Genomic DNA, 13,671 nt, shown 5'->3' with positions numbered 1-13,671 from the left:
ATGCTGTCAGTGTTAAAAAATCCCATGTTACAGTAATAATGTTGTGAATTATATAATTAAATAATTCAATAATAAATAGATAAACAAGAAGTGCACAATTTATTAAAATCATGTTTTAAAACCATATATAAACCTTTTTAATAAATCCAATACTTAAAAACCTTATGCTTAAAAATCATGTTTAAAATGTCCTAGGCTATAATCTCACTGCCTTCAACTTTATACAGGGACTAGCTTGCAATACTAGCTGCCAGTATATTTCCCTGTACTCTATCTTTTCTTCCCATAGCCCCCTCTTATGCCCTGAGGAACCATCTCCAACACAAAAAATTGAAACCTACCATTTGTACAAACTGTTGTATGTTTATATAAAGCATTATTTATATTCTTGGTCTTAATATCATATAAATGTTCATATATCCTTCGCTTTAGGGCCCTTTCAGTCTTCCTTACATAAAAGGACCTAAATACCACACAATAAGCCAGTTATATCACCCCTTTATTATCGCAATTATAATACATCTTGGCTTGTATAAATCCATTTCTACTAGGAATATAAATGTTACTTGTATTACTAACATTACACTGTCTACCACAATTATAAGTACCTACTTTCCCAGTCCTATTTTTTAGGTCAATTCTTATCTTATTGTCCAAAATGTTCTTAATGTTAGGGTCCTTTCTATAAATAAATTTAATAGGTCCATTGAATACATTGTCTGTATTCATACAGCTTTGGAACAGTTCCCAATACTTAGTAATAATGCTGCCAATAATATTTGCATCTTTACTGTAATTCATATAAAATGCTCCTTTATATTCAATTCCCTTTTATTTATTAGTATAGGGTCCCATAACTCCTACTGTTGCATTTACCCCTGGCCCCTTGTTTATACTTCCTAAAATACGACAATATTTATTCTCCCTTGCCTCTTTCACTTCCTTAATGACCTCATCAATTCATTTTTCAGGATATTTTCTATCTAAAAATATATCCTTCATTTTATTAGATTCTGTATGAAAATCTTCCTCTTCTGAAGTCATCCTAGAGGCTCTAATGAATTGGCTTTTGAGGATACTCCTTTTCTGTTTGTATTGATGTGAGCCTGTGTAATACAAGTAAAAATTAGAAAATGTCTCTTTTCTGTGTATAGCAGATTTTAATTTTTATTGTTCATTAACCATTCCATTAAGTGAGTAGTTACATCTAAAAAAATAATGCTTGATCTTTTGATGCTATAGGTGAACCTTAGAAACTCTGTCGTATGTTGTATATATTCTAAAAATTCCATAAGCTTTTCTTCATTACATGCCAAAAATACATATGTCATCTAAAAATCTCCTGTACAAACTCCAGTATTGTGCACAGGGGGAATTTAATACAAATTTATTTCCCCAAATTTTTAAAATAAGGTTTGTGTAGCTGGGAGCACAGCTAGCTCCCATTGCCACCCCACTTATTTGCTTGTAAAATTCCCTCTCAAAGAAAATGAAATTGCTTCAGAGAACTATTTCCATAAGTTTTAAAAGTACCCTAAACTCTTTAAAATTAAACTTACCCAACCCTGCCAACACTTCTTTGAACCATTCTATACCAAGACTATGAGGTATGACTGAAAAAAGGTCTATGATAGCTACTGTAACAAAAATAAGGCTTGTATTATAATGTTTCTGTTCCACCATCCTCAAAAGGTCCCATGGATCTTTTATAATACCATCATATCCAGTCCACAGTTTCTTTAATTTTGCATCAATATATGTTACCATGGCATGCATTTTGGACCCATTTGCGGCCACAATAGGTTTTAAAGGTGGGTCCACTGTACCTTTATGTACTTTCGGGATTCTGAATATAGATAGAATAATAAGCTTGTCGGTTTTCAAATAATTATAAGTTTATTTTTCTATCACGTCTTTCATTAACATGTCACTTAAAACACAGTCTATTTTGCTGTAAGCTATATTAATTTCATTCTTAGATACCCTTTCAAATTTATTAGTATCACCTAATAATTCCATCATTTTCCCAACATATATAATATGGACCATAATCACTGTTCCTCCCCTCTTATCTGGCCTCATAACTCTTATATTATTATCACTACTTAATTTATATAATTCTCTTTCTCTGTTAGAAAGGTTGGGTCCCACACCTTTCCTTATTTCTTTCTCAACTATAGATTCAAAAATTTTTAATTGAGGATGAAGGGGAGATTGTAAATACTTTTTCTCTTAGGACCTTCTTTCTCTATATTCATATCTTTTTCTGTATTAGAAAATATATGTTCCAAATTCTTCTTTCTAGTAAACATCTTAAGGTAAATGTTTGTGTCTTTTGGCTTTTCCCGGTTAGGGGTTGCCACAGCGGAACTCTGGTCCGCTAATGATTGGCAGTAGAATTTTACGTGCTGGCTTGCTGGGCCTAACGCACAACCTTCAATGAAGGAACGCCCGTTCACGCATGTCGCCACACAGAAGACGCTCTAACTGAGAATTGAACGGGCAACAACGCTACCGCAGCACCACCACCGCAGTATAAACATCTTTAGGTCAATAATTAACTTATTTATGCCATATTTTTTATTTGGTATAAATTTAAAACCCTTTATAAACAAATTAAAATATGTGGTATTTAAATTAATACTACTGTAATGAAATATATAGTAATTTTTGTAAGTTTAAGTATGACTGTCCAACTTATTAATTTCCATGTCCTGAACACCTACAGCAATTTCATTCCTAGCATCTTCCCCTACTTGTATCTTTTGCCCTAATATTTTTCCTGCCTGTGGGAGTTGTATTGAAAAAAAACTTTTGGGAATATTTTTTATTCTTTCTGATCTTCTCAAGGGCAGGTATTCCATATGATCATTCAATCTTAATTCTCTAAATTACCCTCATATTCACACTCATTTTCTTTCCTTCTATTTTCAGTAACCCCCACTACCTGTCTCCCCCTATTATCTTTCATATATGACTCTATTTTCCTATACCCATTACCATACCTTGGCTTAGGGTAGTTTCTATGCTGTTTGTATTCATTAGTATCCCTTTCAAATTTGCTACTTTTCCTTTTAATAAGGTACTTGTTTTTTTTTCATCTATCTTTTGTTTTATATTATATTTATTCCTTTTTTCCTTCTATCGGAAACAACAAATTGTTATCAATTCGCTTATTAATTTTATCTAATTCTTTATAAATATCTTCTATTTCTACATGATTATTTCTAATAATATCTTCCATAATCATAAATCCACACTGATCCACAAAAAATCAATCAGACAAACCATTCAGGACCTGTGACTGATTTTTTGGATGCAATAATCTGTATGCAGAATGATCTGACCTTCACTATGGAGCTTTATAATAAGGAATGCCATAGGGTCTCAGTTCTGCATAGATCAAGTATGCACTCCACACATATCTTTTGAAATGTAGTGAAGTATCAAACTATGCAGTTATCTAGATTGAGTTTTAGAGCTGAATGGTTTAGATGAGATTTAACAAGATTACACTGGGATTTTACTATACGGGGATATACAAATGAGGAGATAACTCAGGACTTTAAAGCATGTGAGTCTCTGAGAGACACACGAGCTAAATCTTATTTCTCTTCACCACGTAGGTGTATCGAATGGCGATTATATCAGCAGGATATCCCCTTTTTTATAATAGTGATTCAAGATCCTTAAGGGATATATTTATTAAACATTGACCCATTCTTACTATAGATGAAAAGATCAAGGGAATAGTGGAACCCCATCCCTAATTTTGCTATAAGAATAAGAGATCATTGAAACAGATGTTATGTTATCCACCTAGGAACCAATGATCTTCCCATAAGTCTGGTGTGTTTGGTACCTTTACATGTAGGAATGGCAAGTTCTGTAGTTTTACAGATGGGATCAATTGTTTTATACATCCAGATGCAGGTATCCAGAATTCTTTTAAGGTTAGAGCAGATTGTAATACATTCAATATAGTATACCTTGCTTTTTTGCACAGTTTGTACCTCCTTTTACATAGGTAAAATAAACAGGAGGTTGAGAGAAGTATTAGGGAACATATTTACTGTATATGTAAGGGCAATAGTATGAACACCCTTGGAAAGCATGTACTAGAGAAAGGCTATACACACACTTTTACGTTTCTTGCAATTGATAAGATTTATGAAAGTATAGGAAAGGATGACTTTGTAAACGCCACTGAGACGATAGAGTTAAGATGGATTATTATATTGAGAACGGATAAAGGATCCAGCTTAAATGAACATGGTCCTTTGAAGCCTGTCCTTAAATCCCGTAGATATAAAAGGTGATGGGTTAAATGGATAGAGTGTAAAGAATCTATATATTTTATGCATTGGTGTTTTGTATTATTATTGTAGGGTTTAATGTTATTGTTGATGTATTTCTTTAAGGACAATGTAGAGACATGCATGGGTTACTGGAGTGCTTGAAGATATCAGATGATGTTATTAGATATAAATGGATTGGTTCTGTTTTATGTATCATGGTCTGATGAAGCGATTTTTGTCATGAAAGTGCTAACCTATTTTATTACAATTATGTTATATCACGAAAGTTGTTTTTATTTGTATTGGTATGAGCAGCCATGTTCTGGTGTTTGAGTTCTTTTGCTCTGTTCAGTTACTTATATTGGCTATTTTGAACACCCCTTACCCAAGGAGGATTACTTTTTGTACTTTGTAAATTATATTTGGATGATGACAATGAGCTGAGGAGAGTCAGCTTAGCAAAGATATTTTGAAAATACACCTAAAATGCAAAAATACATATACAGCAGAAGGCAGAAGGTAGATATCCAAAATATGGACCTCAGACAAAAAAATTAACAAAAAGTCCTAAAAGAATATTAGATGCATTTAAGGAATTTTATAAAATACTTTGTGCTGTGAAAAATAAATAAAGTGATATTAGACCAGATATTTTAAAATATCTAGGCAGATTAGATACACCTGGAAGAAAGACTGGAGAGACTGAGGGCATACTAGCCCAATAACAAAAGAGAAAGATGAAACACAAATTCAAATGCTGCAAACAGAGACATCTCTGGGAAAGATGTCATACCCACAGAATTCTGGAAACAAGGGAAAAATAGCTACGATAGACTGGGATTCAATCTTGGAGAAGAACAATAGTTTCCATCATACCAGAACATGAGAAAATTCCACTAAACCCTCACCCTAAGAAAAATATGAATCTTCAACCATAATTATCTACTATTAATGAGGATGCTGGCAACCCAAATTGCAAAGCTATTACCTGACCTGAAAAAACAAGATCAGTGTGTGAATTTGTGGAGGGTAGGCAAACATTGAATAATATCATTAAAGAAATTTTGATACAGCAGGATACTAAAGGTAAAATCCATTAGCAAGAGTCAGCCTTGATACAGTGCAAGAGCCTGATAGGATTATTTTGGAGATGTCTGGAAATAATATTAAAAATATGGGTTTTCTGAGAAATCAAACTCAATATTAACCATAAACAGAGGCTCATCAGTAATCATAAAACCTGGAGGATGATTATTAGATACCAATAACTTATAAAGGGGTAAAATATAGAAAGAACCAGTGTCCCCACTTCTTTCTCTGTTCAGAACCCCCTAACAATAAAGATTAGGCATTCATAAATTATGATATATAACTGGTTTGAGAAACAGTTCAAAACTGCTTTATTTGTAGATGACACATTCTTTTATCTCATTAATCCAGAACAAATTATTACTTTTTTACTTCAATTATTAATAGATTTCCCAAGATCTATTAGGGTGTAAGTTTAATGAAGGAAAAACAAAGGTCCTTTCATTAAACTATTGCAGACATACCCAGATCTATGGGGCAAGAACGAATAAAATATTTAGAAGTATGTTTAACACAATAGGTTTCATTTGCAGTCAAAGAGATATGGGAAGAGGTAAAACAGAAGACAACGGATGAGCTGAAAGGGTGCAGACGGAACACAATGGATCTTGACTATAGTATGCAAGCTGTAAAAATGTTATATATCCCACTATTTTATGGAGGTCAAGCTTTCATGCCCCTCCTGAGGAGAACTTGATGATAATATATAAAAGAAGGTTCAAAAGTTCATATAGAATGGAAAATGTGCAAAAGTAACACAGGAGAAGCTAACAATGACAGGTGAGACAGAGAGACTAGATCATCAAATCTGTAGACTTTTACAAGGCAACACATGTATAACTTTTATACATTATCCAGTTTAAGGAATAAAAAGCGAGAAGGAAAAAAAGTTGTTGTCAAAGATATACTGCCAAAGCAAATACATAGACTGAACCTTTGAACTCAATATGACAAAACAGAAGATAGGTCTGCAATAAAACTTATAACAGATATAACTTGGAAATATTAAAAGAAAAAGAGCTTAAAGTCTTGAGACAAGAGATTTCACCAATGAGTACGGGGGGGGGGGGGTGGAGAAAAGGAGACAAATAACCAAAATACTGGAAACAACTAGGATATGGTGAAGAACTAATTACCTGGGAGAAAGCAAAAGAAAGTCCTCCAACAAAGTGGTAATTGGAGATAAGAGGGCCTCAAAAGAGAGTTAACGCAGTCAGATAAGAACAGCCAGGAAGAGAGAAACATGCAAGATCTCTTGTTTAGTGAAATTTCTAATAAAACCTTTGAGCAGAAGCAGCTGTTGTTAAAGTATCTTTAAGCAGGGAATATATATTTCTACAGGAAAAAAGAAAGCTCATTCAGACAAGATGAAGTTTGACTGGCAAAACAGGGCAGGGTTAATTTAACATGTAATCAGTGGACCAAAGTGGATGTCATACCAAAATATGCTGCAAAATCAAGAACGTTTATCATGTTTTTCCGCAGTTGCTTACACTGGTACTTATATACATAAAGCAGGTTACCAAAAAGGTTCCCACAAGCTAGCAGTCTATGTTGGAGATGTATGGGGGAGCAATGGAAGTTAGGAATATATTTTCTGGTATGTTCTGAATTAGTGAATTTTAAAATGTATTTCCATAAAATGTTAAACCAAGTATTTAATGGGCAACTAGAGCTAACATAATTTATTTATGTTGAGTTATGGCTAGAAGTCAAATGAGCCAAGGTACCATAAAGTACTGTTAAGCTTACCCCTAACTGTGGCAAAAAAGCAATAACATGGAGAAGGAAGTCAAGATTAGAGCAAAGCTGGAAGGATATTATAGCCATAGTGGACGAAACAGCAAAAATGAAACAAAGAAGTTCCGAAGCGAAATTAAGATCGCATATCAACAGATGGCTTTCACTGTTGCAATACACATAGAGAATGTATAGAATTATGTGGGGTCAATAAATCTCTGCCTAGCAGGTGTACATATAGGAAAGACATAAGAAAGAAATGAAATAAGATTTTATACACACACACACACACACACACACACACACACACACACACTTAGATGTATAAATAAAAGGAAAATGTCTGCAATAGTTCTGAGTTGAAGAAATGTTTAATCTAGAAATTATATTTGATTATGTAAATTGTATATTACTTTTCATTTTGTTTGAAGCTGGTTGGAAATGGTATACATTACTGATAATGAATGAAGTTAATTATTCAGAAAAAAAAGGAAATGTTTTGCAGCTGTTCATGAGCAAATAGTGAAAACATAAGAGTTTTTTTGTCTCTCCTCATGCAGTGGGCATTGTCAATGCAGAAGTACCACCAAAAGCCCTGTGGCAGTTCAGAAACATGATTAAGTGCACAGTTCCACGCAGTGACCCTGTGCTGGATTACAATGATTATGGATGTTACTGTGGGTACTGAAGTTATGAAACTCCCGTTAATGAACTCGACAGATAACAACAAAACAGCTCAGCCAGCATTTAATTTCTAACAAAAATTCCATGTTTTGCATGTGTTTGTTTGCCATTCGACTTACAGAATACAATTTATTACACAAATGTTCTCTCTTGTTCACAATGAAAAGATGACTAACCACTGTAGAGACTTGGATCAATTTTTCAAGACTTGAAGACTGCAGTGATAGGAATGGATATGCAGTTCTGTGTTTGTGGTGGACAGCAGGCAGAGTAGTGATTTCATAGAAGCTTTTTAAGTACATCAAAGGTACAAAATGTATGGAACTCAGAAAAATGTTGACTGATAAAGTCAGCTATAATACAGCCATCACTCAGTGACCCTGAACAGAACCTGGCCGAATGAATAACTTACTGTTTATTTGTAAGCCGTACACTGCCTGTCCATAACACTGTCTGGTTTCACAGTCTGTCCACTTGAATGCCTGATTGCTATGCGGTACATTTAGTTTCTCTACAAATTGTCTATCATGATCTCTGGTTTCCTATACTGCATAGTTTTCACTTCCACAAAGCAGTGAGTACGTTCATATACCACGTTTTAAATGGGTAGGTCTTTAAATTCATAATGCATCTATTTGCAGCAAAAGGGCCAGCATATTCTCATTACTATCCTACCCATGAGCCACATGCCTTATTAAATTGTACTTTATGTTGAAGGACTTCCCAGCTCTGTGGCTTGTTCCATACCTCCCTGGGTACTACAGAATTACAAAAAGTAAGCAATGTCTTAGGTTGCTCTGATGAAGCAGCCAAAAGAACCTAACAAGTGTACAGAGTGTTAACTTTACTTGGGATATTTGGCTTACACTAAGTGGAGTTTCCTAAAGATGGAATTAGTCAATCATTTTTAATCAAATCACTGTTTTGTCACCTGCAGTTTGGTGTTGCTAAGATCACAGAATGAAAGTTTCCCTTACTCTCAAAGTTGTGCAGTCCCATTATTAGTATATTTACAAAACCAGGGGTATGGGGATGTTGGGTATTGGGGAAGTTGCCCCTGCAAAAGTAATTTTTGCTATGTTTTTCATTAAAATCAAGGTTTTCTCTTGTGGGCTTTATTTTCTCAGTCTTTCCCAAACAAACAATATGCAGGTTCCTCAAAAGCAGGCAGTTTAACTTAAAAATAACTCTAAATACACCCAGGAGCAGACTATCCACAGTGGAAGTATGCATAACGCACTTACTCTAACATGTTGAAGATTGTGAGAACTATGATAAAAAAAATACTCCTGAGGCATACAGAACTGAACTATACAAGTTGAGGATCTTTCCTCTTTCTTCCCTCCCAAAGGGTACTTGTCTCTTAGAAAAAGGACATATGTAGACACCAGACAGAAGGATCTATGTGGTAATGGTTAAAGCATGGGAATGCATAAAATAGGGTTGACTGGTGACATCCTGCCTTGCCAAAAACTATTTGGTCAAGGTGGTCTGAATGAACCAAGGTTACTGAGCCTCTTTTTCTAAGGTATAATAACCTGGGAGGTAATTTATTAAAGGGGATGTGTACTGTGAGGTGAGGGGCAGAAATGCATATAAGAAATAATTTTTCAGCAATTTTAATTTCTTCAAAGAGTCATTTCAGTCAGTTAGGTTTAACCAAATGATCTTTGGCAAGATGTTCCTCATTAAAAATACTACTTCCAAAATTTGAATCCAAGGAGAGTAGGTTTGTGAGGACCAATATTTTCAGTAACAGCACTGATGATATGCATGATAAAAAAGATATTGTTCACTGATTAAGTAACTTACTGCAATTTGTTTACTGGGTACATCCCACTGCCTTATGAACAGTTTTTTTCAGGAGAGACTTGAAAACCACAGCTGCAAGAACAGAAATGCACTTCTGCCCTTATGGAAAGTAGATAGAAAGGTGATGCAATACATGTTAAGTACCTCAAAGGACTCCACATAAAGCTGCAGTAGAGAGTGTCTTACAATAAATAAGAGACAGATGCGCAGGAATAAGAGAACAACATTTATGGATACAAGATATGCAGACTAGAGGAGATAGGTGAAAGTATTATTTCATAAAGAGAGACTTCTTGACTGAAGCAGAATTTCTGAAGTGGGGTAAAAATGAAAACAGTGATTAAATTCAACAGTGTATAAGGCAAGCATTTTGTGCCACCCTATGAAGGCTGGGTTGGTGTATTAGATAAACAAAGTCATAAGTAGGACTTAGAAGGAAGGACTAAGTAAGAAAACATTATGCAAAAACTAGCAGGTCCTATGTAGGATCTGTAGCTTATCACATAAATGATGGGCTCAGTGCATGAATCATGCGTTCTTTATTTGACAGTGATGTTTCTTGTAATGGTATAGCATCCTGGCCATAATTATTGGAGAAAGAAAGCAACAAAGCCAGCAGTGAAGTATAAAAATCACATGCAAGGTAATGTGTCACATATTCATTCTTATTACAACATACTGAATTCCTAAAGAAGTAATGAGAATAAAAGAATTATATCAAAATTAAACATTTTTATGTGGTATTAAGACTAAAGAATGGGGCCAAACTAGGGACCCTATAGATAGATTTATGGTATAAAGATTCCAGCTCTACTGGAGAGAATGTTAATGACAGAAGTAACAGCCTGAGCAGCGCCAGGACTGACGTGCACAGAACTCACAGCATGGAGGATTGACTGAGTTTGACAATGGAATGACATATATGGAGTACTGTTTACACTTGAGAAAGAATGAACAGGAAGTGGGCATTTATTTATTTATTTATATTTGTTGACCGGGAGTGTCCAACTGGACATAGGTCCATTTTCAGTGGAGGCCCGGGGAGAAAAGCTCCACAGTTAAAATAAACACAGTAGTTACATTGGATTACATAGTGATTAACAATTTACATAGCAATTACTTACAACATATTTACAGATGAAGAACATAGTACATCAGTAGACAACTAGAATATTTATCTGTGAAGTACATAACAGACATTAACAAATGTTACAAGAAGAAGTTCCTGCTGTATAATAAGTACTGGCTTATGAGCATCTGCGCTTGCTATAATCAAGGTAGTTAGTGGAGTGGAAAGAAAGGTAGTGGTTGGATGGGGAGGGTGATATTAGAGTGGGAGTTGCAAGGGCATAGCCAGCATGTTTTTAGGTGCGCTTTTAGTAAAGTTTTGAAGTGGGTGTATGATGGTACTGAGGTAATTGTGGGTGGAAGGGAGTTCCATAATTTGGCTATGGTGCAAGAGAATAGTGCTTCACCAGCAGAGTTAATGGCTTTAGTGATCTGCAAGTGATTTTTGTTGCTGGATCTTAGTGGTCTGGTGGTGCGATAGGGTTGGAGTAGATTCTGGAGGGATGGGACATTTAGTGGATGATTTACTAGTTTGTGGGCAAGTGAGAGTTGATACCATTGAAGGAGGTGAGGGAGTTCAAGCCAGCCCAGTTCAGCAAGTGAGAGACAGTGGTGACTAAGGTAGGATGCCCTTGTGGCGAATTTGGCGATTTTGTTGTAGCAGGTCTCTAGCTTGTTTAAATCACATTGCCTTAGGTTGGTATATATTGGACAGGCATAAAGTAGGGTGGAGATAAGGTGGGAATTTGCTATTGAAATCTTTGCTGCTTTGGTGAGAAGTTGCTTATTTCTGTATAGCGCTCCTAGTTTATTGCGGACTTTTTTTATGGTCAAGGATATTTGAATGTCAAATTTTAGCTTATTGTCTATTTCCACTCCTAGCAATTTGTTGTATTCAGTTGGGTATATAGTTGTGTTGTCTTTTGCTGTGATGTTAAAGTGAGAGTTGTTTTGAGTATGTTTGGTGGGTTGGAAGATGAGTAGTTTAGTTTTGTTTGGGTTGAGTATTAATTGGGCATCGGATAACCAAGTTTCAACAGAGGAAAAGGCTTCATGTGTGACTTTTTGCAGTTTGGGTAGGGACTGGGCTGAGCAGATGATGGTTGAGTCATCTGCGTATTGTATGAGTGTGCCATGTTTGGTGGCAAAGGCTAGATTATTGGTGAAAACAGAGAAGAGCAGGGGTCCAAGGATGGATCCTTGGGGAACCCCTATGGAGACAGGTAGTTGGGGAGATATGTCATTCTGCCATACAACGGATTGTTGGCAGTCAGACAGGTAACTCTGAAACCAATTGGTGACCGATTGTGAGAAGGATAGGTTATTGAGGACAGAGATAAGTTGTTTGTGTGGGACCATGTCAAATGCTTTTGATAGGTCTAGGAAAGTAGCAGAGGAGAGATAGCCATTGTTTTTATGCTGAAGGATAGTGTTAGTAAAGGAGAGTAAGGCAGTGATGGTGCTATGGTTTGGTCAGAAACCATGCTGAGTATTGGAAAGGAGGTTGTTAGTAAGGAGGTAGTCTGAGACCTGAAAGTGTATGCATCTCTCTAGTATTTTGGAGAGTGGAGAGAGAATAGCTATGGTGCGGTAATTGGTTAGTTCTGTGGAGGGTCCGCCTTTGTGGAGGGGAATTATATGTGATACCTTCCACAGTGTGGAACGTAACTTTCTGACAGAAATTGGTTAATCAAGATGGATACTGGGTAGGCCAGAGCATCAGCTGCGATTTATAGGTATTCACTTGGGAGGTTGTCTGCTGCTAATATGGTGGGCTTAAGTTTAGTTAAGAGTTTTTTTATGTTGGAGGTAGGTACAGGAAAAAAAGAGAAGGCAGTGGGGAGATTACTAGTTGAAGGTGTGGGTTGGAGGGGAGGGGGGTTGTGTTGTTTAGCTAGGGATAGTATGGTTTGTGTGAAGTGTGTGTTGAATGAGGTAGCAATATTTTCTGAGGAGTGAGAGATGTTAGGAGGAGGGGTACTGACTTTACCTGGGTGGAGGATGGAGTTTATGGAGGATCAGAATTGTTTGGGGCTGTGTTGAGAGGAGTCTAGGGCAGACTGGTAATATTGGAATTTGTCCAGTTTTATTAGCTTTTTGACTCTATTGCGTAGTTCTAGGAATTTCTGTCTAGCTGAGGGGGGGGTTTGGGTTTTGCACCAGTGCTCCCAGGCTTTATCCCTGTTTTTCATTTCTGACTTAGTATTTTTCTGTAGCCATGGGGAGGGTTGTGCTTTGATTCTGGAAAGTCTCATGGGGGCATGGTAATTAAAGATGCTCAGGAAGGTAGTATTAAAAAATTCAACTGCGTCATCAAGGATGAGGTACTTTAGAGGATGCCAGTTACATTCTTTGAGGGATGAGATGAATGTGAGTGGGTTAAAGTTTAGTTTTTTATGTATTTGACGGTAGATGACAGGTTTAGCTTGGTATAGGTATTTTTTGAGTAGGAATGTTGGGGAGTGATCACTGAGGCTATCTGATAAGCAGCCTGTTATATATGACTGGGGGCTCTTACTGACTAGTATCCAGTCCAGGGTAGTGTGCTTGCTGGAGTTTTTATTTATCCTGGTTGGCGACTGGACTAGTTGGGTGAAGTCATGAAGGTTTACATGATGGGTTGGATGGTTGCCAGAACAGGATTGCCAGTCAATACTGAAATCACCTAAAATGATAGTTTCTTGGGGGAGATGGTGGGTAGACCAGCTGAGGAGGTTTTCTAGTGGAGGGATGTTTTGGCCAGATGGGAAGTAGCATCCAATTATGTTGATGGTTTTGTTTTGGTTTATTTTGAGGTTGGTATATATTATTTCTTCATTGCCTATTTGTGGAGCTGATGATTTTAAGATCTGGATGTTTAGATGCTGTTTAAATATTATAGCTACATCGTCTCCTTTCTTGTTTAGCCAGTCTACTCTTAGTATGCCATAACCTGTGGGGAGTATTTGCTCACTGGTAATGTGAGGTTTTAGCCAGGTTT

General features: G+C 36.1%; 1 protein-coding gene across 1 annotated transcript in view; it reads left to right on the top strand.

The window, feature by feature from the left end:
* Window positions 1-7,740: 7,740 nt before the first annotated feature.
* Window positions 7,741-13,671, top strand: part of LOC122808555 (phospholipase A2-like) — a 57,530-nt gene continuing 51,599 nt past the window's right edge. The window contains exons 1-2 of the mRNA XM_044079510.1: window positions 7,741-7,808; window positions 8,529-8,586. Coding sequence (XP_043935445.1) covers window positions 7,741-7,808; window positions 8,529-8,586 — 126 coding nt within the window. The remainder of the gene's footprint in view (window positions 7,809-8,528; window positions 8,587-13,671) is intronic.

The sequence above is a fragment of the Protopterus annectens genome, chromosome 8.part0 (assembly GCF_019279795.1).
Source record: "Protopterus annectens isolate FY-2018-M chromosome 8.part0, PAN1.0, whole genome shotgun sequence".
NCBI classification, from domain to species: Eukaryota; Metazoa; Chordata; order Ceratodontiformes; family Protopteridae; genus Protopterus; species Protopterus annectens.
Note: the sequence above shows the minus strand (reverse complement) of the source record. Positions and strands in the feature narration are given on the sequence as shown.